Source organism: Odocoileus virginianus, unplaced genomic scaffold (assembly GCF_023699985.2).
Source record: "Odocoileus virginianus isolate 20LAN1187 ecotype Illinois unplaced genomic scaffold, Ovbor_1.2 Unplaced_Scaffold_18, whole genome shotgun sequence".
NCBI lineage: Eukaryota > Metazoa > Chordata > Mammalia > Artiodactyla > Cervidae > Odocoileus > Odocoileus virginianus.
Window position 1 is genome coordinate 344,691 of NW_027224280.1, and position 27,903 is coordinate 372,593.

The following is a 27,903-nucleotide window of genomic DNA, read 5'->3' on the forward strand; positions in this document are numbered from 1 at the left end:
GACACAACACAACAAACTTTATTGCCCCCCAAGAAGCTATTTTTCCTGCTCTGCCTGCCTTGCGGCAGGACCAGAGAAGAGGGGCCTTAGGAGCCCAAAATATCAGCATATGACATTGAGGGGCTTAGCCCAGTGGGAAGCAAGCCCTGCCGCAGCCTGGCTCATTCTGGGGGGAACCCGGGTCCCCTAAGGAATGCAAGCAGCATGTGAAACGGCAAGCAGCGCGAGGGAACAGAAGCACAAAGGAGCGAGCTGCAGTACCGAGTGAGGCCGGGCCCTCGGGTGGCAGCCGGCTGCGGGCGGGCAGGGAGCATCACTCCTCCTTCTTGTCCGAGGGGCCGTCTACTGCCGCCTGCAGAGGGGACAGAAGATTGCAAAGTGGTGGGGGGCGGGCAAGGCGCACTCCTCCCCTTTGCCTTCCAGTCCCCTCAGCCCCGAAGACCCAGCCCTCCGTGGTGCCCCAACTTGGGCCCCCAAGCACTCGGTCAAGCTGTCAGAGCTCAGGGGTACTTCCGTAGCCCTCAGGCCCAGTTTCCGGTCTCCTGGAGCATCTGGACACCGGGCAAGTGACTAGGACCTGTGATGCTCCCCACTCTCTGCCTCAGCGCAGGAAGGCCAGGGGCAGGGAGGGGAGTTTCCCATGAACCTCTCTGGTACTTGCTGGGGCCCTTCAGTGAACGGGAGTCAGGGGGGCTCCAAACTGTGCACCAGGGGTACACGGCAGGAAAGGATCTCTTCTCGAGGGCACTGATGCTGGGCACGAGGCTGGGAAGGCCCACAGTGCAGAAGGCTAGCCTGGAGGCCAAGGCCACCTTGCTAAGTGACTGCCATCTACCAGGCCACAGCCCTCTTGCCCAAGGAGGAGTTCTGGCTATTGGGGCCCAGACTGGCACTGGCCGGAGCAGCACTAGAGGAAATCAGGGGAACTGGGAGAGACTGCGGCCAGCTTGCTTCCAAGGCCTCGTCAAGCAGACAGGTCGGCCCGGAGGCTGAGGGGCTGACCTGCAGCTTCGCGTGCTCCTCCAACAGGCGGTCGTACTCCTTGGTGAGGCCCTCAGACTGCTTCCGCATGGCCAAAGCTTCATTTTCCGCCTTCTCCAATTCTGGGGGGAGCACAAGTGGCGAAGGAAGGAAAATGAAAAGATCAGGTTGAGGTTGAAAAGTCCCATTTGCTGGAGACAGCAGATGCGGCTGCCCCAGGTCTGTCCCCAGTGAGGGTGTCTGGGAGACCCCTGCTCTCAAGAAGACTCTTCTGCCAGCTGCTGTGGAAGCATCCAGAAGCAGAGTCTCCAGAAGTGGGAGAGGCCTGGCCAACAAACCTGGGGCAACAGGAAGACATCGGGACTCCTTCCCCCCAATCCCTGTCATGGAGAGACCCTGCATGGCTCTCAGTAGGAGTGACTTCAGGGGGGTTGGGGGCCTGGGAGAGACATTCTGAAAAGGTTGGGGGCGACAGCAGCAGTGGGACCCCAGTCTTGAAGCTGGGAACAAGAGACATGTCAAGAGAGACCTTTAGGAAGGAAGCACATAGGAGCATCTCTAGCGGCTCTGGTTTAGCCTGCCTTCCCCACCCACCAGGCCCCTGCTGACAAGACACAGAGTGCCACTCCCCATGCCTGGCACTGGCTGAGATGCTCTGGAGGTAGCCCCTGCATCTCTGGGGTGCCTGGGTGGTGCCTGGGCCCTCCTTGGTGGGACCCTGCACAGACAGCTAAACCACAAAGCCCCACTGGCTGAGGCCAACCCCAGCTGGGCTTGGGCTGTGCAAGCTGGGAGCCACTGTTTACTTTCACCCAGCTCTTCAGCCTGTGTGCGAGTTTGGTATGAATCCTTTGGTACAGAAGGTGCGGCAGCCACCCGTGGAAGCTCCGGAGTTCTGGGGGCCACGGGTGACCTGAGGGTAGTGCTCACTTTGCTTGTTGACAGCCAGCTCATCCTTCAGCCTCTTGAGATCAGCCTTCAGGCTCCTGTTCTCTTCCTGCACCTTCACTTCACTGTCCCTGCCACCCAACTTGGTGATACCGCCAGCTTCCTAGGAAGAGCGCCAAGGATCCGGGTCACTCAGGTGGAGAGGGGGAGGGAGGGAGGGAAAGGAGGCCTCGTCCGTCCTCCCCACTGAGCTGGGATTCCTCAAGCTGCCCTGGGCACTTGCCCCTTCAGAAATGTCAGGGCAGAATCAAGCCACTGAGTGTTCCCAGCCACCTGCTACAGCTCACAGACTACATGCCCTGCCTGCCCTGGCCCCATTCTTAGCAGCGCCTCCAAGTTTACCCCCAAGCTAGCCAACAACTCAATTTGCTGTCATTTGGGGACTGCGGCCAGTTACCCCCAACTGACTCAGGCCCTCCCGTCTTCCTCTCCCCAAGGGCCACCCTTCACTCTAGTCAAGAAGCCCCCAAGCAGCACTGCCCAGCCAACTGTCTTCTGCCTCTGAATCCAGCTCCGTCCATCTCCTCCTCCCCAGTTTGGCTCACACCTCACCTCCTCGGACAAGCCTTCGAGGACTGCCCCACCTCATCTCCAGCTGATAGCCATACTCGGGAAGACCAGGGGGGTCTTATCTTGGGTGTTTCTGTGCTAACTTGCTGCATGCTCAATACCCAGCGCTCAGCTCCTTAGGGAGTCGGTTTTATCAGGGAAGAGTCTGGCCTGGCTGCAGCTGAGCCAACAGAGCAGCCAGGGTGCCCCCTTGGCCAACACGACCCCCAGACCCCTCCCGAACACCCGCCCTCCACACTGAGAAATGTCCGTTCGTCCATCTGCCCGACTGCTTCACTTTTCGGACAACAGCAGCGACACACATTTCCGAGGCCCACAAAGAATGTCACGTGGCAGGGGGGAAGGAAGGGGGTCAAGCGGACCCAACTCACCTTCTTGAGCAGGTCATTCTCCTCCATGTATTTCTTGGCCGCATCACTGGCGCTCTCTGCCTGCTTTTTAAAGGCTTCGTTGGAGGCCAACAGTGTGGCCTGCTGGGAGATGAGAGTCACCAGGCGTCTAAGCAGGCTATAATTGTTGATAAAATGAAGGGGGAGGAAAAAATGGCTCACATGAATTTCTTTGAGTTGCGCCCACCCTCCACCTGCCTCCAACCAAGACCTGTCCTTCTGGATCGCCAGCCTGGAGAAGAGCAATGTACTGCCAACACGAGGGCAAAGATGGAGCTGGGAGCTGTCCTCTGCCACCATGATTGCTACCGCCCCCAAAAGGCTGCTTGCAGCCCTGGGACTCTCTTCCAGCCTTGAAGGCACAGGCAGCAGGGGCCTGACAGGACAATGGGGACCAGGTCTACATCCAGCCTGGAGGCCCAGAACCTGGCACTTTGCAGGGCGGGGCCCAGACATGCCAAAGCAGCCCTGCTGCTCCTTTCCTTGCTGCAAGATTGCGCTTGCCTTGATCACCCAGAGCAGCCCGTGCTGGGGGCACTTCAAACAGGCCAGCTGAATCATCCAGCCCACCTGGGGAGGCAGACACTAATGCTGCCCCCATTTTACAGAGGGGAAGAGACTCAGGCAGCTGAAGCCATCACTTACGAGCCAGAAACCAAAGTGGCTGGAATGTGCACTCCTGCCCGTTCTGACCCCAAGGCCCAGACTGGCAACCATGCCATGTTCTCAGTTTCCAGGGAACCACGCCCCAGGGCAACCGCGAGATGGAGACACCTCTTCTCTCAGCCCCTTCCCATGGGCAGTCCACAGGTGGCTGCCAGAACACATGTGTTAGACAGGATCACCACCCTGCGGTCTCCCAGGGCGAGGGGGACAGAGGATGAGGGATCAGGGCCCAGGCATACATCTCAGGTCCAGACTAGCCACGCCATTGCCAGCCAGAAGGATCTCTGTTCGTCTCCAAGGCCAACTGTTCAAAATCACGGTAATCAAAGTCAATGCCCTGACCCATAATGCTGAAGAAGCTGAAGTTCAATGGTTCTATGAAGACCTTTTAGAACTAACACCCAAAATAGATATCCTTTTCATTACAGGGGACTGGAATGCCAAAGTAGGAAGTCAAGAAACACCTGGAGGAACAGGCAAGTTTGGCCTTGGAGTACAGAATGTAGCAGGGTAAAGGCTAGGATGGACCTGCTCAGTCACTGCCCCAAGGAGGGTGCGGGACAGCCAGGGCCCCAGGGGCGAGGGGAGGACTCAGAGAGGGTATTTCCCCAACGAAGTGCTCACTCAGAGGAGACAAAGCAACCGAGGCCGCCTGCTCTGAGGCATCATCTCCAGCCTCTGCAGGGCTCTTGTGGACACCTGCTACTCACACCGGCCAAGAGGAGCAGGGAGAGACGGGAGGGCCAACGAGACACCCAGCTCACCCTGGCCAGGCACTGGCCGAGCCCCTGCCAGGGATGAGCCTGAGGTGAAGTGGCTCACGGGGGCTGCGAGGGACCCATCACGCTTCCTGGTTCAGAAAACGGCTCCAGGGGCCCCTGTCAGGATGGGGAGCCAGGCGACTGATTCCTGGCAGGAAGGAAGAGTTTCCAGTGACATGTGCTCTCTAAAATTAGCAAGCGGGACCTCGTGGCCTGGGGCTCAGGTTTCCCTGTCTCAGCCCCGACTGCCCACCAGCCTGCCCCCCACCGGGCTGGAGCCCTGGAGATACAGGGACCTCTCAAGCGCCCCGGGAGCCAGAGAGAGAGAAGCAACGTGCCTGAGGCACACAGGCAGAGTGGCGGTCCCCGGAGGAGCCCCGCAGGAAAGGCAAGTCTCATTCAACCCCAAGCCCACAGGCAGCCCCGAGACGATCCTGGCGGGGTAGAGCCGGCTGCTCCTCCCAGCTGGAGACTGGGTTAGGGGGGAGGGCACGTGTGCCACCTGGCAGACCCAGCCGGCAACCACAGGGCGGGCCAACCCGAAATGACGCTCCCTCTTCGCCAGCCCCCACGGGCCGACTGCGGCAGGACTGTGAGTGACCGCAGAGGCCGAGCTGGGGAGGCCAGGCCCAGCTCTGCTCGGGGCCCTCCCAGCCCAGCCCTGCTTACGGAGAACCAGAGTGAGCAGCAAGAGTGAACATGTGGTACCGAGCCCCAGAAATGCCCACCGTGAGGGCCTCCCGGACTCAGGTCAGGAGCCTCCAGGATCAGGGCCCTGCCCCCGCCATGTGTCTTTCAGGCCACCGATCTTCATCCTTGTCCTCTCCTTTCTTGTTAGACCTGTTCCTCCAACCCAGCCCCTGGCGATTCCGGGTAATTCCCTCTGCCAGGAGCCTCAGCCCTCCAGGCTCTCCTGCCCAGCAGCCCAAGCCCCTCGTGACTTCCCTGGCCCCTCCATGCCCCAACCTACACTGACCTGAGCCATGCCTTGACCACACCACCAGCAGTAACTGCCGCATCCCAGAAGCAGCCTGTCTGTAGCGTCTGGGGCGGCTAACAGGTCACCCCCTTGCAATTCTCCCCTCCCCTTCCCTCCAACACCCCAACTGCCTGCCTTCAGGATCTCGACCAGACCCCGACATCCAGCGGCCTACCCTCTGGTGGCTCCTGTGTATCCCCAAGGTATGGTCGACTCAGCCCATCCAAGACAAGCCAACCAGCCCTGCAGTAGATGGCATTGCTGATCTACCTAAGCTCCCAGACTTACATGTCACCTGGGGCCCCAGTCCTCCTGAGGCCTCACTGCTTCTCTCCTGGGTGACTTTAACAGCTCCTAACCGGCCTCCTCCCTACCCTTGATCATACAGTTTTGCAAACCACAACCCCAAAGAAAGCCAGCGACCCTTCTCCAAGACAGTCTGACCATGTCACCCCTCTGCTGTGATCCCTGATGCCCGCCTACTGCCTCTGGCTGGTACACGGCCCTCGGCAAGCTAGCTCTTGTCCCCTCCCCACCTGCGTGGCCCTCTGCTCCAGTAACACCAAACCGCTGGCTGCGCGTGAACACACCAGTCCTCGCTTGCCTCATCTCCATGCCGCTGCATGTTGGCCCGCGGCAGTCCCCCCGCCTGGTGGAGCACACTCACTGATGACTCAAGAGCCAGCCTGCTCAACCCCTCTCCCCCCTCAAAGCCTCTCTTGAATGCCCAGGGTCCCCTCCGCCTGTTGCATGGTCCCTGCTCTCTCCTGATCATCTCCCAATATCACTGTGTCACTTGCTCCTCACCTGGCTGCCCAGCTACAGATGCCTTCGGGCCCAGGACGGCACCCTCAATCTCCCAACCCTCCTGTCCCGGGTCCACCGGGAAGGGGCCCAGCAAATGACGTCTCCTGCTCCCCCGCAGCTGTGAGACCACACCTCTGGCCAGGACAGAACGTGGGTCTGGGGCCCTGGCTCTCCCCAGACTCAGCCTTCCCTCAGCCCGGCCACGGCGAAGGGGGACACAAGCAGGGCTTGCCCGTCAGTTGAACCACAGGGTGACAGCAAATGGTAACAGAAAGGTGCCATGTCAGACCCATGGTGATGAGCCAGCTAGGCTTGTGACTGCCGTGGTAGCTGAGAAGGCACTTGGAAAAACATTCATCATCAAAGCTGGGGGCAGAGCCCAGTGCCCCGGCCCAAGTCCAAAGGGTGCCCCTGCTGGGTACCCAGCAACAGCAACACTCCCTAGCATGGCCACCCAGGGCTACCCAGGAGTCGGCATTCTAGAACTTCTTACTGCCCCTGACATGTTAGGCCCATGCTCCTGGGCCTGCCCTTCATTCACCTAAGATCCAGCTCCAAAGCTCCGAACCCTCCACTCCCTCTCAGGCACATCAGTGCACCCTTTTTCTGTCTGTCTCCTGAATGCTCTGAGTCTCCCCTGGGACCCAGACCCAGGACAGAGCAGGGCACACGGCGGAAGGCACTCCACTTCAGAATCTCCAAGTCTCAACAGCGCAGAAACAGCAGTTAGCCTAGAGAGAAGGCTGGCAGCCTGCTCTCCCCATGCCTGCTGGCACCGCTCCATCATGCTAGGCTCGACCGCCCAAGTCCTGTTCTGCAGGTACCTATTTTTAGGTGTTTCTGGACAACAGGTGAGAAGCCACCGCCAAAGGGATTTCCCAGAAGCACAGGGCTGGCAGAGGGGCCCGGGGTCTGGGTTATAAATGCACCCAGTGACAGAGGGAGACATCAGGGCCCGAACCGTAAGAGAATCCAAAAGTGGCCTTGGCGGACAAACATCATCCCCAGAGACCTGGTAAGATGCTTCTGGACGCTGAGGAGGGCTTTCCTGCTTTTCTAAAAGGTTGAGTAAACAAGAGTCGGCAGGAGAGAGCCAAGCATATCAAGCAGCAGGGATGTGCTTCACAGGTGCTCTCCACCAATCCTGTCTGCCTCCTCTGGGTAAAATGGAGGGGAGGGCAGACACTGGCTTCATAGGAAGTGACAAGAGAGCAAGAAGGAGGGTCCTCACACATCCCAAATGGAATATTCTAGGCCTGTGGCCACCCCGCTCCACCCTGGCTGTTGCCAATCCTGCCACGAGCATTTACCAGGTCACTCGGCCCTCAGGACACGACAGGACAAGACAAATGGGCAGGCACCTTACCTCACCCTGCTGCACCAGGCAAGCAGGAAGCTGGGGTCACAGCGCCACCTGTTGACATTTCAGGCCAACTACAACCCTGCACCGCAGGTGGATGCCAAGACAAAACAGAGAGGCTGCGTGCGGTGCAGACGCACGGGGAGGTGGCCACCCTGGCGAGGAGCCGAAAGCCAGGTGCCGCCCCAGCAAAAGCTTGAGGCAAAGGAGACAGGCAAAATCTAATAGCAGGGCTGAAGTGGCCTCAGGGAACTCTTGCCCTAATGAGTCTGGAGTCACAGAAATAAGGAGGCGGCAGAAGTGGAAGGAGAGCTGACTCAGAAACTGTCCAGGAAAAAATCTGAAGGCTGCCCCCATCCATTCATCTCAGGAGTACATTTCAGCCCTCAGAGGTCCTCTTCACCCGTGAAGTCAGAAAAAATGGGAGGGGGTCAGGGAAAGGCCAAGGTCCTGCAGCAACTCAAGCTTAAGCCCCAATGTCCACCCTGGGGACAGCAAGTCCAGATACAGAGCGCAAGGGTGGCAGGCCCTCTGGAGCTGAAGAGAAGCCGTGAACAGGAGCAAGCTTGTCACGTTGCCTTCTTGAAACCAGGGACAGAGAGCAACCAAAAGAGGCTACACACCCCAGGTAGATGCTCTAGTGCTGAAATACACTGGGGGCACTCTGGCTACTTGGACAGAATGGGAGGTGAGTGTCTAACAGGTAGGGAGGCCAGAGCTCCCCAAGCAGCAGGAGGAAATAAAGTGCAGGGTTTTTTGCCTTCTCTACACAAAATTCAGATGGGTGTATCTTTCCTTTTCTCCTTTGCCTTTCACTTCTCTTCTTTTCTCAGCTATTTGTAAGGCCTCCTCAGACAGCCATTTTGCCTTTTTGCATTTCTTTTTCTTGGGGATGGTTTTGATCACTGCCTCCTGTACAATGTCACAAACCTCCGTCCATAGTTCTTCAGGCACTCTGTCTATCAGATCTAATCCCTTGAATCTATTTGTCACTTCCACTGTATAATCATAAGAGATTTGATTTAGGTCATACCTGAATGGCCTAGTGGCTTTCCCTACTTTCTTCAATTTAAGTCTGAATTTGGCAATAAGGAGTTTGTGATCTGAGCCATAGTCAGCTCCCGGTCTTGTTTTTACTGACTGTATAGAGCTCCATCTTCGGCTGCAAATAATATAATCAATCTGATTTCGGTGTTGACCATCTGATGATGTCCACGTGTAGAGTCTTCTCTTGTGTTGTTGAAAGAGGATGTTTGCTATGACCAGTGCGTTCTCTTGGTAAAACTCTATTAGCCTTTGCCCTGCTTCATTCTGTACTCCAAGGCCAAATTTGCCTGTTACTCCAGGTATCTCTTGACTTCCTACTTTTGCATTCCAGTCCCCTATGATGAAAAGGACATCTTTTTTTGGTGTTAGTTCTAGAAGGTCTTGTAGGTCTTCACAGAACCGTTCAATTTCAGCTTCTGTTACTGGTTGGGGCATAGACTTGGATTACTGTGATATTGAATGGTTTGCCTTGGAAACGAACAGAGATCAGTCTATCATTTTTGAGACTGCATCCAAGTACTGCATTTTGGACTCTTGTTGACTATGATGGCTACTCCATTTCTTCTAAGGGATTCTTGCCCACAGTAGTAGATATAATGGTCATCTGAGTTAAATTCACCCATTCCAGTCCATTTTAGTTCACTGATTCCTAAAATATTGACATTCACTCTTGCCATCTCCTATTTGACCACTTCCAATTTGCCTTGATTCATGGACCTAACATTCCAGGTTCCTATGCAATATTGCTCTTTACAGCATTGGACTTTACTTCCATCACCAGTCACATCCACAACTGGGTGTTGTTTTTGCTTTGGCTCCATCTCTTCATTCTTTCTGGAGTTATTTCTCCACTGATCTCCAGTAGCATATTGGGCACCTACCAACCTGGGGAGTTCATCTTTCAGTGGCCATTCTTTTGGCCTTTTCATGCTGTTCATGGGGTTCTCAAGGCAAAAATACTGGAGTGGTTTGCCATTTCCTTCTCCAGTGGACCATGTTTTGTCAGAATTCTCCACCACAACCTTCCAAATAGCTGAGAAAAGAAAAGAAGCTAAAGGCAAAGGAGAAAAGGAAAGATATCCATCTGAATGCAGAGTTCCAAAGAATAGCAAGGAGAGATAAGAAAGCCTTCGTCAGTGATCAATGCAAAGAAAAACAGGAAAATGGTAGAATGGGAAAGACTAGCGATCTCTTCAAGAAAATTGGAGATACCAAGGGAACATTTCATGCAAAGATGGGCACAATAAAGGACAGAAACTGTGTGGACCTAACAGAAACAGAAGATATTAAGAAAAGGTGGCAAGAATACACAGAAGAACTATACAAAAAAGATCTTAATGACCCAGATAACCACAATGGTGTGATCACTCACCTAAAGCCAGACATCCTGGAGTGTGAAGTCAAGTGGGCCTTAGGAAGCATCACTAGAACAAAGCTAGTGGAGGTGATAGAATTCCAGCTAAGCTATTTCAAGTCCTAAAAGATGATGCTGCTAAAGTGCTGCACTCAATATGCCAGCAAATTTGGAAAACTCAGCAGTGGCCACAGGACTGGAAAGGGCCAGTTTTCATTCCAATCCCAGGGAAAGGCAATGCCAAAGAATGTTCAAACTACCGCGAAATTGCTCATCTTACACATTAGCAAAGTAATGCTCAAAATTCTCCAAGTGAGGCTTCAACAGTACATGAACCAAAAACTTCCAGATGCTCAAGCTAGCTTGAGAAAAGGCAAAGGAACCAGAGATCAAATTGCCAACATCCGCTGGATCATTGAAAAAGCAAGAGAGTTCCAGAAAAACATCTACTTCTGCTTTACTGACTACGCCAAAGCCTTTGACTGTGTGGATCACAACAAACTGTGGAAAATTCTTCAAGAGATGGGAATACCAGACCACTTTACCTACCTCCTGAGAAATCTGTATGCAGGTCAAGAAGCAACAGCTAGAACCGGACATGGAACTCAACTATCAGGGAATCCACCTGCCATGCAGGAGACCCCAGTTGCAGGCAGATTCTTTACCAACTGAGCTATCAGGGAATCCACCTGCAATGCAAAAGACCCCAGGTTTGATTCCTGGGTCGGGAAGATCTGCTGGAGAAGGGATAGGCTACCCACTCCAGTATTCTTGGGCTTCCCTTGTGGCTCAGCTGGTAAAGAATCCACCTGCAATGCAGGAGACCTGGGTTGGGAAGATCCCCTGGAGAAGGGAAAGGCTACCCACTCCAGTATTCTGGCCTGGAGAATTCCAGGGACTGTGTAGTCCATGGGGTCACAAAGAGTCGGACAGGATTGAGTAACTTTCACATACAAAAGTGTTTTTCTTATGGAAATGTTTTTCTTAGTGAAAGTATGTATTCGCTTTAGAATCTGCCTTTCTTCGAAGTGGTTCAAGATTAACTATTTTTCTTTTCTCAAACCTTGGGCTGATAATGGCTCAACAAACCAGTATTCATGTCAATTGTTTTATGGCTGGGGGGGGGGGGGATGACACACCTTGTGCCATCCTATCTCAAAAATGCATATTGTGGGAGAGGGGCCTGGTGAAACTCCCTCAGCCTTGAGGTGTCTCTCTTATCTGATTAATAGCTTTCTAACAGACATAAAACACCTTGCTAAAAACTAGCAAGGGGGCACTCTTTCTGTCCCCTTCTGATGTCTATGTCAGAAGCTTTCCCTATCTCTATTATACTTTAATAAAACTTTGCTACACAAAAAGCTCCAAGTAGTCAAGCCTCGTCTCTGACCCTGGATCAAAATCCTCTCCTCTGGAGGTCAAGGCTCGGCTTGCAGCAGCAACTTTTCAGAGGGAGGGAGCAGTCACCCGAGATGTGCCCCACACAGTAAGTAAGTGTTAGTCGCTCAGTCGTGCCTGACTCTTTGCGACCCCATGGACTGCAGCCCACCAGGCTCCTCTGTCCATGAGATTTTTCAGGCAAGGATACTGGAGTGGGTTGCCATTTCCTTCTCCATGGGGGATCTTCCCAACCCAGGGATCGAACCCAGGTCTCCTGCACTGCAGACAGATTCTTTACCAACTGAGCTACCAGGAAAGCCCCAACAGTACTCTAATCCAAAGCAAAGTGTCTCTTGCAAGGCAATGAGCCCAGGAAAGAGGCCTGGCCCAAATAGGGAACAAAGCAAAGGACTAGAGGTGGTATCAGCTACTCCATACAACACAGAGGCCACTGGTGGCCTTTCTGTTCAAATAAATTCAAATTTTGGTCCTATCACTTCATGGCAAATAGATGGGGAACAATGGAAACACTGACAGACTTTACATCCTTGGGCTCCAAAATCACTGCAGATGGTAACTGCATCCATGAAATTAAAAGACGCTCACTCCTTGGAAGAAAAGCTATGACCAACCTAGACAGCATGTTAAAAAGCAGAGACATTATTTTGCCAACAAAGGTCTGTCTAGTCAAAGCTATGGTTTTTCCAGTGGTCACGTATGGATGTGAGAGTTGGACTATAAAGAATGCTGAGTGCCGAAAAATTGATGCTTTTGAATTGTGGTGTTGAAGAAGACTCTTAAGAGTCTCTTGGATAGCAAGGAGATCAAACCAGTCAATCCTAAAAGAAATCAACCCTGAATATTCATTGGAAGGACTGATGCTGAAGCTCCAATACTTTGGCCACCTGATGCAAAGAACTGACTCACTGGAAAAGACCCTGATGCTGGGAAAGACTGAAGGCAGGAGAAAGGGGACGACAGAGGATGAGATGGTTGGATGGCATCACCAACTCGATGGACAGGAGTTTGAGTAAGCTCTGGGAGATGGTGATGGACAGGGAAGCCTGGCGTGCTGCAGTCTGTGGGTCATGAAGAGTTGGACACAACCGAGCAACTGAACTGAAATGATATTAAATGAAAAATCCAGCTCCTCAGTCACAGCAGCCACACTTGTTCACAGTGAGCATGTTTCCAGCCTGGAGGCAACTGGTCAGACTGTGCTGAGATGGAGGAGCCCACAGTCCTTCCCATCTCCACACCTCCAGCCCTCTGCCTTCCGAGAAAGGGGCCCTGCTGGAACATCAGGCTTCCATCCCATGACCTTGGAATCAGGAAGACTCAACCCCTATTGTTTGGCACCTTGCCCCCCAAACTGCTCTTTTGCCATTTGCCTTTAGAGTATGAGGACCTTTAGAGTATGAGGAAGAGAATTCTCTGGCCAAAACCAAGTGGCTGAGCAAACAATCCAATTTTAAAAGAAGCTGATGCATGTCAGATAGTCTTCCGTGATCTCTTCATATGCAACTCCCCCCACTTTACCGCAGTCCCCACTTTATCAGAGCCCCTGCTGGGCCTAGCACCCACAGGACACCAGCACACTAATGCAGCTGTGGGACTTTGGCTGGAGGAGGAGGGGACTAGAAATCAATGGACTTATCAAAAAGGCTGTTACTCAGTGCTTAGCTCTGAAGCAGTATTATATTTGGAGTCTCAGAAAATGATGGCAGCTGACTGACAGATCAAGAGGAAATAAAGGCCAAAAATCCCTCTACCTGGCCTTCTAAGGTCAGCCCTCCAGTTAAATCACTTTATCTCTGGGATGATCTCGAACGTCAGATTTTAAAAACCCCTCAGTTACCTTATTTAGATGCAAACTAAAGTAAGAGTAAAAAAAGTATACTTTTTTAGGTTTCCCTTGTGACTCAGCTGGTAAAGAATCTACCTGCAATGTGGGAGACCTGGGTTTGATCCCTGGGCTGGGACAATCCCCTGGAGAAGGGAAAGGCTACCCACTCCAATATTCTGGCCTGGAGAGTTCCATGGACTGTATAGCCCATGGGGTCACAGAGAGTCAGACATGACTGAACCACTTTCACAGTCACTTTCAAAAAAGTATAAGCAAAACCTGCAAAGTAATCTGGGGAATGTAACCAATCACCGCTGAGTTGGTCTATGAAGTTACTCTAAGGTTCTCACACACAAGATGCTAGCGTGCTTAAGACTTTTTAACCAAGTCCCTCTCTTTTCAAAGCAATAGGCCAAAATCCTCCAGAGGATAACAGGGGCGATCAAACTAGCCTGGCCAAGGAGATGCTCACCGTTGAAACCGAGTGACACCCCCGGGGGGCTGCTCTTTTCTGCTGCCTCCAGTGCTCAGGCAGGCCTGAGAACCCCCAGCAACATCCAACCAGACGCCAGGGCCCTGAGGCTTCCTCGGTGTGTCCCCCTCCCAGCCCTTCCTCAGCCGGCCTCTCCCGGCCCTCCACTTGTCCCCCTGCACTCACTCTCCCCACCCTGTGCCCAGCCTGGAATGTAAGATCCTGAGGGCCAGGCCTGCATTCTCTGTAGCACAGCCCACCACACGAGTGGGGAAAATCCCACAAAACTCTCTCACTATTTGGGGTAATACCAAGAACAGTCACTGTTTATGAAGCACTCCCATACGCCAGGCAGGATGCCAAGAACACAGCCCCGGTCACCTCGATCCTTACACCAAGCTTGTGAAAAGGAATCCTCAGCCGTTTAACAGGGGAGGGAAAAAGCTCCAGAGACTAAGTGATTTCCTCAAGATGACATGGCTCAACAGTAACAGACCCAGGGCCCAAACCCAGCTAATTCCAACACCACTCTCACTAGAGCCATCTGCTTCTCAGGGCCATTGTTGGCTGTTACGGTCCCCTGGGCAAGGGAACTTTGCAACAAAGCCCAGGCCGCCCCATCTGTACTGACTGTGGTGACAGAACCCAGCCTCAAAGGAGTAGGCAGAAAACAAGAGGGAACCGCGAATCAAGTTCAAGTCGTTATAGATGGAGCAATTTCACACACAAGGCCCTTCCCGGGTCTGGATGCAATTACTACTTTGGTCCTGACCATTCACATTTCCTCAAAGGCAAAGAAAACAGAGCTTGACTCTTAGAACCTGCAAACCTCAGCCCAGCAAGAGCTGCCGGGCAGCCACATCCACAACTGCAGAGGGACACCAGTCAGTTGCAGCCCCACTCAGCACAGGGAAGAAGACACAAAGGCAATGGATGAGACACAGTGCACACTGCCTGGGCCCGTACTAAATGGTGACCTACACCGTGCCCTCACAGACCAGAGACCCCGAGTGCAGTGCCAGAACCAGCAGCATCCGTGTCCTCAACACGTGTGTCTCCACACGCACTCCCCCAAGCCCCAGCATTCCTGCTCCCAGTGCTCAGGAGACCTGAAGAGCTGGGCGTCCACCCTAGAACAGTCGGCACAGCAGCTCGAGGAGTTCAACCTAGAAATGGGCCTGAAGCCAGCCCTATCTGCCCAGGACACTCCCTTCAGGCCCAAAGGGGAAGGCAGCCCTGTGTGTGTCTGGCCTTTGGCACGGAGCTGGCAAGACTAGAGGGGTTGACCCCAGGTCTCCATGTCCCAGGCCACCAGGGCCTTTGAGGTCAGCACAGTACAGGCCTCGCACCGCAGAATCAGGAAGGCAGGAAGCATAAACAGGGGGTCTGGGCTGGACTGGCAGGCCAGGGGGTAGGGGTGGGGGGTCCAGGCTGAGGCCACGGAAATAGGGAAGGAGCCCCATGTGGCTGGTTCGTGACAGAGAGACCAAAGCAAAGACTCAGAGGGCTGCAGGAAGGGGTCACATCCCGAAGGTCTTGGGATCAGGCCTTGATGTCAAAGCCGCTCTGAAGACACTGGAAGCAGGGGCTGTGGGGTGGTTTTATACCATCAGAAAGCTTGCTTGGCTGCACCAGGCAGCGCAGACAGGCTACGAGGGCAACTCTGGGGCAGGAAGCCTACCTGAGATGACACAGTGCTTTCTGGATACCGAGGAAGAGAAACTCAGGAGGTAAGCTCCCTGGTTTGTGGAGTGGGGATGGAGTTTAATGTTTTGAAGATGAAGAGTTCATCTTCTGAACTACACTCCAGAGCTGCACACCTAAAAATGGTTTGGGGGGCGGGTACTTCCCTGGCGGTCCAGTGGTTAGGACTCTGTGCTTTCACTGCCAAGGACCTAGGTTCAATCCCTGGTAGGGGAACTAGAGTCCTACAAGCCACACAGCCAGGCCAAAACAGCAACTGACGAGTATGAGAAAGTCTGTCTGACAATCTCATATATGACAGAAGAACCAAAAAGGGGTTCAGATAGCCCACTTGATGCTATGTACGTTTGACAATTACAAACAAACGAATGAAAAAGATACCACAGGAGCTGGGGAATCACCTGTGATGAGAAAAACGGGCAGAGCTTCCCCAGGCTTCTGTGTGGAGACAGCTGTTCTTGAACTTCGCAGCCGAGCTCACAGGGCAGGAAGCACTGAGACCTGAAAAGGTAGCAAGCTGCCCCATGTCACAGCAATCATGGAGCAGCAGGGCAGAGCTTTGTGGGGAAGGACATACTTGTTTAATGATGTGATGCATTCTTTTAAGTCTGCGGCCCCCATCTGCAATCACGAGGGCTGCTCAAGGCTCCCCGCCACCATGTGCTCTTTTTCGGTTGGTGGTGGTCGTCCGCATAACTGAGCTCCCTGACCAGGGATTGAACCCAAGCCCTCAGCAGTCAAACCACGGATTCTTAACCACTGGACCACCACCAGGGAATACTCCCTGCTGCGTGCTCTTAACCCCAGACCCAGGAGGAGCCAACACCACTCCCAGGCTCTTCTCCTAGCCTTGGTCCCTCCCTCTGCGGTCCCCTCACCACTAACCTGCTGTCTCTCTCCCCTAGTCTTGCCTCTCCCTGAATCAGTCTTCATTACCCTTAACCTGGCTTCCAGGGAGTGGTCGCCCAGCCCTCTCACCCATCCGCCATCCTTCGACCCCTCTGTGAAGCCACTCCCTCCACTGCCTGGCCCCTGCTTCCTCGCGCCTTCCAGCAGGGCTCTCGAGCTCCCTTCCCCCACATGCATGTGCGTGTGCCAGTCTTCCTCTGGGTTTTGCCACTCTGCGGGCACCCACAGCAGAACCACCACTGCCTCTGCCTCCGAGGCTTGGGGTCCCCACTAGCTCCCCCCCTTTCTCCCACCAGCATCTTGGAAACCTGCTTCAGGCAACCAGCATCTCCCAATTCAGTGATCTCCCCTTTGTGCCCCCTGCTTCTAGGTGCTCCTGCGCTAAAAACTACCCCACCCCAGGTGCTGCTGCCAAGTACAAATGTGCAACTCAGACCACGGTGCAGAACTGCTGGAAAAACGCAGCGCCCTACCACACAGAGGTTGGGTACACACTCTGAAACTGGCATTAAAAACCCTCCACCATGTCTCTGGCCACTCCTGAGTCATCCACCCTGCTCCACGTGCTCCTTCTCAAACATCCCACTGGGGTTCTGGGACTGGGCCAGTACCTGCTAGTGAGACATGTGCAAATTCGGAGGAGAAAAATAGATAGGAAGACTGACACAAACACTATGACCAGGAGGTCCAGCTAAGAGGCATGCAAAATGGCAACTGAGAGGGGTTTTCCTCGTTTATGAGAGAAAATTGGGGGGATGAACCTGATGTTCAGCAGCGGGGAACTGGTAGATTTGTAACAGCGCTGGAAACTGATGGGCTGTCCTAGAACAATGTTCATGACGAACACTGGAAGATCCAAGTTCGCCTGTGGTAGTTCCAATGTGAAGATGCATGTGGCTGCTGTAGGGAAAGAACCTAGGTGCTGAGGTCCTATCACTTTAAATTGGAATTCTCAGTTCTGCTGATGACTAGCTCTGGGAACTTGGGTCTCTGAACCTCAGCCTCTTCTTTGCAGAACTACTATAAAAATTGTGTGCTTGGCGCATGGAATCCTTAACAAATGGTAGCTGATATCAGTCTAGAAAGATATTCAAAAAGGCATGTGGCAACGTTGGTTGACATTTTAGAGGACATATTTTATTTATTTAAAGCCTCAACTTCCTCCAAAGGCTATATGCTATCAGATGGTTTAATAATCTTCAGATGGGGGCTTTCCTGGTGGTCCAGAGGTTAAGAATCCGCCTTGCAAGGCAGATGACGATCCTTGGTTGGGACAAATGAGCCCTCATGTAACAACTACTGAAGCCCGTGCACTCCAGAGACTGTGCCACAATTAGAGAGCCCATGGGCCACAAAGAAAGATCCCACACAACACAGCAAAGATCCTGCAGGCTGCAAGTAAGACCAATGTGGCCAAATAAATAATCTTCAGAGTGCCAAAGGGACTAAGAGATTAAAGTCACTGGACTCCTAAAACTTAGGCTAAGGCTGATGCACAGATTATGTGCTCGACCCAGGCACCTTCCTACCAAAATCCAGGGGAACAAACAGCCTACTATCCAGTCCACAGTCAGAGGCAGACTATAAGCCAAAAATCTGGTACTAAGAGCTCACATCAACACAAACAAGCAGGCATCCGAACTGGTATCAGAACTAGGCAGAGGCTTGGGCTGGCCACTTAGAACCTGTGCAACTCAGGCCATCTCTCCAACGCTTCCTCTCTCCTGGGTTGCCCTTTTCCACTTAAAAAGGCCCCCTGAATTATGAAGCTATTACAGAAGTCCTTAGTGACTTCAAGCTGAACCAGAACCCAAGCAGTTCACACACAACTACTCTCCCTTGGTGTTCCTGCAGCAGCTCTGTCTCCTGCCCAATGATGCTCTGGTTATGGAGCTAAGACCATGAGCGGGACTCCACAAAACAATTCTGATATACCTAAACTTGACCCAGCCGTGACAGAGAGTATCTCTCTTGTTCTTTCACACAGACTAGCACACAGCTAACAAGAGTTGTTAGGTCATTTATGCAAAAGAAAAGTGCACAAAAGTTGAGAGGAGCATGGAAGCAAAGCCATGTAGGACAATAAAGGAACTAGCCCATGTAGGGCAGACAGAGGAGACAAGGCAGCCTTCAAAGAGAAAGCACTTCCAAAATTACAGGATAGACAGAGCATGGTTTCTGGAAATGCCAACCAGGTACACGAGGAGAGGAGAGAGTACACCAAGTGTTTTAAATGCACTTGACCACTGAGTCACTTTGCTGTACACCTGAAACTAACACAACGTTGTAAATCAACTATAGTTAGAATTTTGTTAATGGTTAACAATTAAATGCCAGGGTCACTGGGAGCACAGCGAGACACAGGTTCTTGTCAGCAGACCAGGGGCAGAGCGGAGGGTCTCTGTTCCCAACAAGCCCCCAGGTCTGGCCAGTGCTGCTGGCCACAGGCCACGTTGAGAGCAGCTAGGTGCCAGGGAACCAGGATCCCACAGATCCCATTTCCAATTATTAAAGAGAAAGGAGGGGGCGGGGAGAAGCATCCTGTGCCAGATTAGAAAGCATCAATGTGGGACAGTGGTTTTTTAACGGTAAAAATTTCCAACCATCTCACATATGTGTGACCAGGGAACTGATTTAATACATGATGGTGCCCTCACAGCATGGAACACTCCACAGCCATGAAGCACAGAAGTCTGTGCAAGTCATTTGGAAAAACTGCCAAGACAATTGAGTGAAAAGGGCAAGTCAAAGCAGAGAAAAAAAATACCCATAGCACTCATAAGAAAAAAGTTAACATATATGTAAAAGATTATTTTTAAAAGTTTCAGAAACATCCCACTTATTACCTATACCTATCTCTGAAAATGAAAACTTGCAGTTTCTCACCACACATTACTATTTGAAGTTTGGGGGGCTTTGTTTATTTTTACAGTGAGTAGGGATAACTTCTGTAATCAGAATAACAAAGGTGATAGTTGTGTTCTTAAAGCGTTTCCTGCAAGCTGCATATGAGCTGTGTATTTGGACAAGAACAGTTCTATGGCTAATGTCACACAGAGAGAAATTCCTCAAGGGTCACAGCCACCATACAGGATCTGACCCCTAGACTAGGGAGGAGTATATCATCTTGGAAAATTCTAGAAACTAAACAGATCATCCGTGGGCAACTAGTGAATCCACACCGATCTTTGGGGTCACTGTTTCCTTTTCTAAAAAGTCACATGAGAACAACTTCACATCCTTTTTTTTTTTTTTTTTGATCAGCTACTGGACAGGGATGCAGAAGGGTGTGGCAGGTACAGCAAAGCCTCTTTCAGCCAAGATAGACAACGAACAGATGGGGAGCTGCGGGAACAACCAGGCCCAAGAAGTTACTGTCTGACACATTTTAAAGGGAATTTGCTGAAACCTTCCTTACACGCTTGTCAGATGGAGAGGTGGGGCACAGTGGGGGAGGCAGCTGAGAGGACAGAGCGCACTGGACCAGCGGTCCAGATCTCACTCTCCTCTTGTGGACTCCACGCCCCCTTTAGGAAAAGGCAGAGATATAAAAGACTACTGCTCTTCTTTAAATTCACCTGTCTGGGTTCGAAAGGAGACTGCCAACTGCTCTGCACCCTGACTGTGGTGGTGTTATCCTACTCTGCACTGGTCAAGCTGGAGCTAGATGCTGACTTGTGCTTTACGCCTGTTTTTTAAAAGTCAACTGCAGAAATTAAGCTAGAACGCCTAGCTTCATGGTGTCGCAGAGAACTGAGCTGATCACACACTCACTGATCTGATACACCTGGCTACCCACTGTCCCCGGGCTCACTCAGATAATACCTGCCCTGGAAGCATTCTTCCGGAAGAGATCACAAAAGCAAGGCAGTCAGGAGAGTCAGACTTCAAAACCACTGTACGGGGAACAAACACCATTCCAGGCACCGGCACTGTGACTACTTCTATATTCACAACCTGAGCTTTGCCAGAATCTCTTTAAAGGTGGGAACCCCAACTGCAACCCTCCAGACAGCACTGGCTGACATTGAGCCAAGCAGCACTGGCTGACACTGAGCCAAGCAAGGCTGGTGCTTCCAGCCCTCACTGGAGGGGACTAACAGTTCATGAGCTGCTGCAGTAGCTCTGCCATGAACTCCTACTAAGCTGCAGTAAGGCACAAGCCCAAGTCTTTCCGAGTTTCTGTTTGGCCTCGTCTCCGCTGCCCTTTATGAACCTACACGCACGTTTGCAAACGCAACCCTGTTAAAAACTCAAGTCTCATTCGAGTTGGCCCCATCAACAAACCTGTCTAGATGGCCATGGGTTCTGAGCAGTAGCTCACATACCTGTTGTTCAACTCCTCCCACTTCCATTTCTCCCCGTACCTGCTCACCACAACAAATGTCCTCAGTAGAGAAGCACTGAGCAGGCCAGCGGCGGAGTGCAAGCTCCTGAGACCCCTATTTGGATGGAACTGACCCATACAGCAGCCACTCCTGGGACTTAGGACCCCACCCAACTACACTATTATGCCAGCATCCTGCCCACACTTCAGCACCTGGTCCACAAGAATCTTCTCGAATCGGAGACTGGCAAACCTTTTGCAGAAAATCCACACACCCCAAATGGGCAAAGGCAGGGATAAGACTGACAGAACCTGTTCCCTAAGCATTCACAGTGGTTGCCAATGATCCCTCTCTCTTCTCTAAAAGCATACAAGCTGTTCTTTCTGGAACACAGCTTGACATCAAAGTCAGACCAGACCCTCCCAGTCTGTTTCCTCACCTACTATCTCCCTCCTTTGGAAACTGGGATGCTGGGTATCTTGCAGTCGTGCAGAATCTCTCCTACCCTGCAATTCCTCAAGGACTGGCGATTTCAGCTGCAAATGAACTCCAGAGCCTCTGGACATCATTTCATGAGCCCAAGCGGAAACTAAGAGAAGCTGGGCGCTCCAGTATCTCCTTGCCCATCTGGGATTTCAGTTCTCTCATCCCAGGGCTACTTTGCCCTGACCCCTTACCCACCACTTCCTTACTTTACACAGAAACACTGAGGGGACTGTCTTTTTCCCAGGCCTCACGGTGCTCCCAATCCAGTGCTCACCAGACTTTTGCCTTCTCAGTACTATTCTTAAAGCTCCCTGTCCTCTTCCAGTGCAATCCTTAGTTTTCTTTCTGTCCTTCCTAACTTCCAGATGAAATCCTCCCCAAGAGCCTCTGTGGTCCTTCAGATACAGCCAGCTCTCTCTTCCCACCCTCTGGCTCACTTGCGGTTGGACTCAGCCCCCTGGATCTGCTTCCCTTTCAGTTTCAATCCACAAGATCATACTTCTTTTTTGGAGCTTCCTGAAACCCTAAAACTCTGGGCTCTGTGTCCAACCCCTCCCAGCACTCTCAGTTTCTGACTGTTGGAAGGTGGAACACGGCAGGCTTGCAGATCACTCCTGGGATTAGGTGTATCCCCCTGAAAAGCCCTTGCCAGCTCCACCTCTTGTCACTTTCCAACTCTGACCCAGAGATGCCAGGCTCAGCTAAGCAACTGACGTTTTTTGTGAAAAAGGGAAACCAAGATAGTCATTTCAATGCCTAGTGAAGGAGGCGATTGGAGTAAAGAAAGCCCAGCCTAAGAATCCACAAACTCACCCTACTTCTGAGTAACCTCACAGTAAGTTTTTCCCAATACTCCTGGAAGCCATTGTCCCAAGCACAATGTCTTATTCACTGCCAGGTAAGCACACTTGAGAATAGCCAGCCCCCCACTCCATCAGAACCCCTGTGAACAGGAGGCAGCATGCCAGCCCTCAGATTCCAATAGGTCTCATGCTCCTGCGATAGGTCTACACTGGGGAAGGCCCTGGGGACATGGTTGGTCTCCGCCCTGTTTTGTGCCCTTTCTGCCCACTTTTCTCAGGACAGGACCCCATACACAAAAAGGCCCTATTCAGTTGTTCCCTTTTAAAGCTGGGCTCCATAGGGCCTCTCCAGAGGAGGGAAAACACCCATCACTTTCTTCACTCTGTGTGAAGAGCAAGGTGATAGTAACACACATGCCCTAAAATAACATGTTGCAGGCTATGGCAGAGCCACAGCATGGTCTTCTGACCTTCCAGTCAGCCCTCTCTCATCTTCCATGCTGCCTCTGGAGAAACTGTGTGGTTCCCTGAACACAGAAAGGGCCTCCAATTCAAGGCCACAGACTAGCCCATAGGTCCCTTCACAGTCCCTCGCCCCTCCCCACTCACAAGGACAGCAGCAAGGAAAAGCCAGCAATGTAGAGGTTCCTCTGGGCACGGAAAAGCTTCATGTGGAAGTGCTCCACAGCCCCAGGGTTGTTCTGGAGGTTCACCTTCTCTGTCACATCATCGTACTTTCGAATCTCACGAACAGCATCTGTGGCAGAGCAGAGATACAGGTGTTCAGCCCCAGATCAGTCCAGCTGAGATGCAAGGCATAAGTCTGGGCAACCTTGCTTTCCTCTAAACTATCTCCCCTGGTCTTCCCCTTCTACACACATCTTGGTGGATGCCTTGTCAGAAGTGCTGCCCTCCGACCTGTTCTCTCCTCCAGCTTTTCTCATGTCACCCTCTGGACCCATTCTACCCAGACCACAAGCTTGCTCTCCATGTCAAGAAGCTCACCGAATCTGAGATGTTGCCGGCAACCGGGGCAACTCCCTTTCCCACGATACCCCCGGTGTTTGGTTCTATTTATCACAAACTGGGCTGGCCATCAGCCACCCAACTGATAAGCCAGGCAAGTTCTGTTTATGGAAATGCCCACGAGGCAGCATGAGCTGCCTAGGAGTCAAGACCTGAAGCATGCCTGCTAAAGATTCAAATGTTTTCAATTCTAAGTGTCTAAGCTTTATAACCAGTTACTTAAACTGGTGTATTCTGCTTATAAAAGAAATTCACTCTCATCAATGTTCAATGCAGGAGAGAGAAGCCCATAATATAATCAGTCACCTCCAGCAGAACCTGCTACATATGGCCAGCTTAAATAAAGCAGTCATTTTCAGTCCCATTAGTCAATGTTATCTTCTTCGTAATACACACACCTAAAAATCAATGTCCATGTCCCCCAAATTAGACTACACTGCCACAAGAGCAGAAACCTTTCCTATTACATCCCTAAGGCCCAACACAGCTCTAGGCATATGGGGGAGCACAAACACCTAAACAGTGAACAGCCTCTGCTCTACAGAGTCACTGCTGGCTACTCATATATATATTCACATCTGTGCGTCTGCAGGCTAGAAATGGAACCATCCCATACCTACTGCTTTTCTCCCTCAACCTTGCTATCATTTTCTTCTCAACTGAGGTACACTGATTTGTAACATTATATAAGTTTCATTAGTACTTTTTATTTCTATTTCTGTATCCCCTACAACATGCTTAAAAAAATATGGAATGCTCCATGAGTTTGTATGTCATCCTTATGCAGGAGACATGATAATCATCTCTGTCTCATTTCAATTTCAGAATATGTGCTGCTGAAATGAACACCTGAGACATCTTTTTAAGTCAATATGTAAAGATCTACCTAAAAAGGGCTCTTAATGGATCCCCATGAGAGAGAGGCAATGTAAGGCTACTATCCGGTTCTTAATTTCTGGTACAATACTGCTTTTTAGGCTGATTTTACATTATAAAAACACACCTCCACTTACTGGTATCTTTGTGTTACATCCGTGGGTTTCCCAAGTGGCTCAACAAGTAAGGAATCTGCCTGCCAATGCAGGAGACACAGAAAACGTGTGTTCTATCCCTGGGCTGCAAAGATCCTCTGGAGGAAAAGGCAACCCACTCCAGTATTCTTGCCTGGAAAATCCCATGGACAGAGGAGCCTGGTATGCCACAGTCCACAGCGTCGCAAATAGTTGAACCCAACTGAGCGACTCAGCATGCACACATGTGGGTTCCCAGCCCCCAAAATTCCCATTTGGGCACCTTAACTCCCAACCAGATGATACTAGGAAGCAGGGCCCTTGGGAGATGAGCACAAGGCCCTCATGAGTGGGTTTAGTGAGAGCTCCCTTGTCCCTTCCTCCATGTGAGGACATGGCAACAGAGAAAATGACTGTGGAAAACATAACACAGACTGTTAAAATAATTACCTGTGAAACATGGGTTTATGGGGACCTTTAACTTTGTAAGTTAAATTTACAAATTTTTAAAGATGTGCTATTTTTGTGATTTAAACAAAAAACATGTTTTCCCACACTGTCTTCTGCATCCAGAGACTCCAGCACCTCAAGGTCCACCTTGACTAATGGCAAAGAACCAACCAGGAATGGGGGCGTTGGGCCAAACAAGCTCAAGTCATACAGCAGAGAGCTACCCTCTCTATCTCAGGCCTCCAGCCCAAGGCAGTTGACCTTGAACTCTCATTAAGCCCACTCCCCCAGTGAGATGTGCCCTAGGCCCCTTCCCAAGGATGGCTAGGGGCCAGCCAGGGCTGCAGCTTCCAGCTAGTTATGCTATGTCACTAGCATTTGCTACTAGCTAACAACTTATTTAGGCAGGCCTCTATAGATTACATTAAGATATGAAGCAACCTGTTATCATAGCAAGATGTTGCTCTAGAACATTCAGGCAGTTCCCTGACCCCTCGAAAAGAAAAATGGCACTTTTGCCAACTACCACCTTCTGCAAGGGGCCTCTCCCACCCAATCTGCCATACCAGGAGAGTTCGTGGAATCTGGTGTGCAGAAGGGCAAAGCTCTAAGTGAACACCCCCCAGCATGGTCCCTCCCCACCCCAACTCTTGCACCCAGCCCACACCCAAAAGCAAAAGCACACACACCCAGTTCCTGAACCCTGCAGCCTACTGAGACCAAGGTCAGCACAGGTCCATTAGCTTCTCTCGGTTTCAGCTCTGGAAGGACCCAAGGAGCTGCCTGAGACACGAGGTGGTCAGCACCAGGGGCACAAAGGCTGCTGGTCAAAGTGAAGACCCCGCCAGCAGTCAGTAGCAGGGACACTGACGTCTTTGTGGACGAAGGGAGCTTTTCTTCCCCCAAGAGAAAGACAGGCGCACTAAATGGTCTGTCTCTGAGAAGTCAAAGCTGTACTCTAATCATGGAACATGGCACATGGCATAGGGCTTTGTAGCAGAGGCCACGGCAAAATGTCTAAGTCAGGTAGCTACCATCAGCCACAACTCACTCACCAATAACCAGCAGCACAAGGATGACAATGAGAACCACAAAGAAGGTGTTGCCATAGGTCACTACCAACTCCACAAGGCGGGACTTGAAGATCTTCTGCCATCTGTGAATAAGACAAAAAGGCTAAGGTCAGTAGAGTAAGAACACACACCTAGAATCCAGGGCCCTGAAAACAGAAATACAGTTTTGCTCTCTTCAAAGGCTGACTATCTCATACAGATTCAGTCTCAGCTGCTTGCAATTCTCCAACTTATGACATCCGTTCAACAGTGTTAAAAAGAAAAAAAAAAAGATACCTGTCCAAGTACAGAAATTTCTAGAAAAAGTCTTAAAATACTGGTAGGTTCTGGGTAGAGAAATGCGAAACTTAGTGTCCCCCCTGTAGTATCAAAATGCTTGCCAAATCCACATTATTTCTTTAAACTGTTTTCCCATGTGCCCAATCTTGGCTCATCTAGACTCCCACCACCCCCAATTACCATGAAGGAGACCCCTGACCTCCTTTCCTTTCCCTCCATAAATACTTCCGCATACAGCTCCATCAGAGAAGAGCCTTCAGAAATGGCTACCAATCGCAATGCCACCGCCAGGCCTCAAAAAAAGTCAACAAAAATCTCTCATCATCAGAGTCAGAACTCCAAAGTCCAATTGAGGCAACGATTTTTAACAATTGGTCTGTTTGAATCCTGACAAGTTTCAAATTCTGCATTGTTTATAAGTACCTTAAACCTCTCTTATTCTACGAACTCCCCCCTCCCTTGCCCTCTTTTGTTTTCTCTCCCAATTCACTGTTGCAGAAACCAGGCTGTTGGTCCTGCAAAGCTTTTCATTAGCAGCTCCAAGTGGGCCGCTGTCTCTGCATTTCCTGTCAACTGTATGAAGTGATTCAGATCTAGCTTTTGTCAAGAACATTCCTTAAGCAGTGTACACTTTCTATCACAATAGTGGCCTATGATTTTTCATTAAAAAGAAGCTTTTATGAAAACATCTGTAAAAAGTCTTATTTGTAATGTTCTAACTTAAGACCAGATGTGTTCCTATAGTATGTGTAACCACGATGAATTTCAAAATAACTTTTCAGAAGTCCTCTGTTCACTGAAAAGAAACATGGCTTCAGCCTTCCTAAGCTGAGTAATGCTCATGAGGCGACTACGCAACCCCAGAGAGACTGGTTAGGAGGACAGAAGTCACCAAATCAACAGGAACATAACCCAGGGGCAAGTCTTGCAGATCTCACAATGCTATCCCCTAAACACCCGGAGGGCATCGTTCCCAGAACGATCATTCAGTCTTCTCCCCTCTGGCACACTCTGAAGACCAGAACTTAGGGTGCAGGGGAAAGGATCTCTCAAGATGTGACTGAGCAGAATTGTGGGCCTGGCTGGAGATAATAAACACAGTCCTTGCCACCCCATCCCAGACAGGTTCTACCTGTTTCTGGCTAGCTTCAATTCCATGGGCCCCCAACTCTGCAGGCACAAGCTAACGAGACTCTTCCTGGCTTGCCTGCCCATACCTTTTGGGAGAAATGAAGGGAATGCAGAGCAGCAGCACAGCGAAGACCTCCGCATAGAGGAAGGTGGCGACTGCAGTCCACTGCAGACTCATCGTGTTGCTAGCAGCTTTCCACCGGGAAGATGCGAGCCTGTTCCTGACGGAGCACAGAACGAACAGGCGTCGTGACAGCTCGGCAGCCACCAGCCCTAGACCTGAGTCTTTCCAGCCCTCAAGCCCTGCAGCCTTGCTGCCAACACCTCCAGAGACACTTCCCAAACAATTCCTCCCCGTGGAGTCCGGGAGACTCCGCCTGCGGAACCCGAGCAGCAGTGGGTGGGAATCGGCAGCTCGGGGAGCCCGGAGATCTACCCCGCTGAGGGGCGCCAGAGGCTACCACCCACCACACCGCAGCCTCGGTCCTAGTAACGCCTTCGCGCTTCCTCCCAAGCTGTGACGCCTCTAGGCCCTTCCACCCGGGCCAAAAGAAAAGGAGAGAGCAGCTCCTCCCAGGGCAGGAGTGGAACGCCAAAGCTTCCCAACCACCGCCCCTTCGGCTCGGGCTTTCGATACCTCCGAGAGCTCCCGAGAGCGACTCCTAGAGGACGAGAGTCGGAGCCAAGGGCAAGCGCGGGTCTCAACCCAGCACCTCACGGCCCCATCCAGAGAAACTTCTAGAAGACTGTCTCCTCCTAAGCCAGAGAAACCCCTCCCGGCCTCCCAGGTCGGTAGCGGCGCCTACCCAGCTCCAGAAGACCCCAAGAGAGGGCCCCGACCTGGCACGCCCTCCCAAGCCCCACCCCGCTGGCTCCTCCAGAGGGACTTCGACGTCGCCCCCCACCCCTGGAGATGGCTCCACCCGCCGCCACCCCAACTTCCCTCCGCCCGGTCCCGCCCCCGCACCTCGCGCCCCAGGCCTCCTCGTCGAGGAGCCGGGGGATCTCGACGGCCCCGGAGCCTAGCACAGCGCGCGAGTCCGCTTACCGAGTTCTCCACAGTCACCACGCACGCTTCGTCGCCGCCAAACTCTCCCACCACCAGCCCGGCCCCGCCCCTTCCCCCGCGGCCGGAACCGGAAGC

At 51.9% G+C, this 27,903-nt stretch overlaps 1 protein-coding gene and 1 non-coding gene across 3 annotated transcripts; both read right to left on the reverse strand.

Annotated features, from left to right (window-relative positions):
• On the reverse strand, positions 1 to 27,898 carry BCAP31 (B cell receptor associated protein 31). 2 transcript variants are annotated; one of them, XM_020891818.2, is made up of 8 exons: positions 27,808 to 27,898; positions 26,846 to 26,980; positions 25,332 to 25,432; positions 22,400 to 22,547; positions 2,871 to 3,006; positions 1,912 to 2,032; positions 1,003 to 1,103; positions 1 to 352 (listed from the first exon to the last, which is right to left on the reverse strand). In XM_020891818.2, the coding sequence occupies exons 2-8, from the start codon at positions 26,935 to 26,937 to the stop codon at positions 314 to 316; spliced, it is 738 nt and encodes a 245-aa protein (XP_020747477.1). In that variant the 5' UTR covers positions 26,938 to 26,980; positions 27,808 to 27,898; the 3' UTR covers positions 1 to 313. The 2 variants fall into 2 exon arrangements, with proteins under 2 accessions (XP_020747477.1, XP_020747478.1); XM_020891819.2 differs by lacking the exon at positions 27,808 to 27,898 and adding an exon at positions 27,727 to 27,750.
• Positions 23,559 to 23,665, reverse strand: LOC139033570 (U6 spliceosomal RNA). Its single transcript, XR_011486121.1, has one exon. It is a non-coding gene; the product is annotated as a U6 spliceosomal RNA (small nuclear RNA).
• Positions 27,899 to 27,903: the final 5 nt, after the last annotated feature.

Bases quoted from the DNA above. Each gene is read 5' to 3' on its own strand.
- BCAP31 (XM_020891818.2), bottom strand. From the start codon at position 26,937: ATGAGTCTGCAGTGGACTGCAGTCGCCACCTTCCTCTATGCGGAGGTC. The intron at 25,433-26,845 runs GTATGGGCAGGC...TCTTATTCACAG, and splicing joins CCCTTCATTTCTCCCAAAAG to ATGGCAGAAGATCTTCAAGT. The intron at 22,548-25,331 runs GTGAGTGAGTTG...GCTCTGCCACAG, and splicing joins CCTTGTGCTGCTGGTTATTG to ATGCTGTTCGTGAGATTCGA.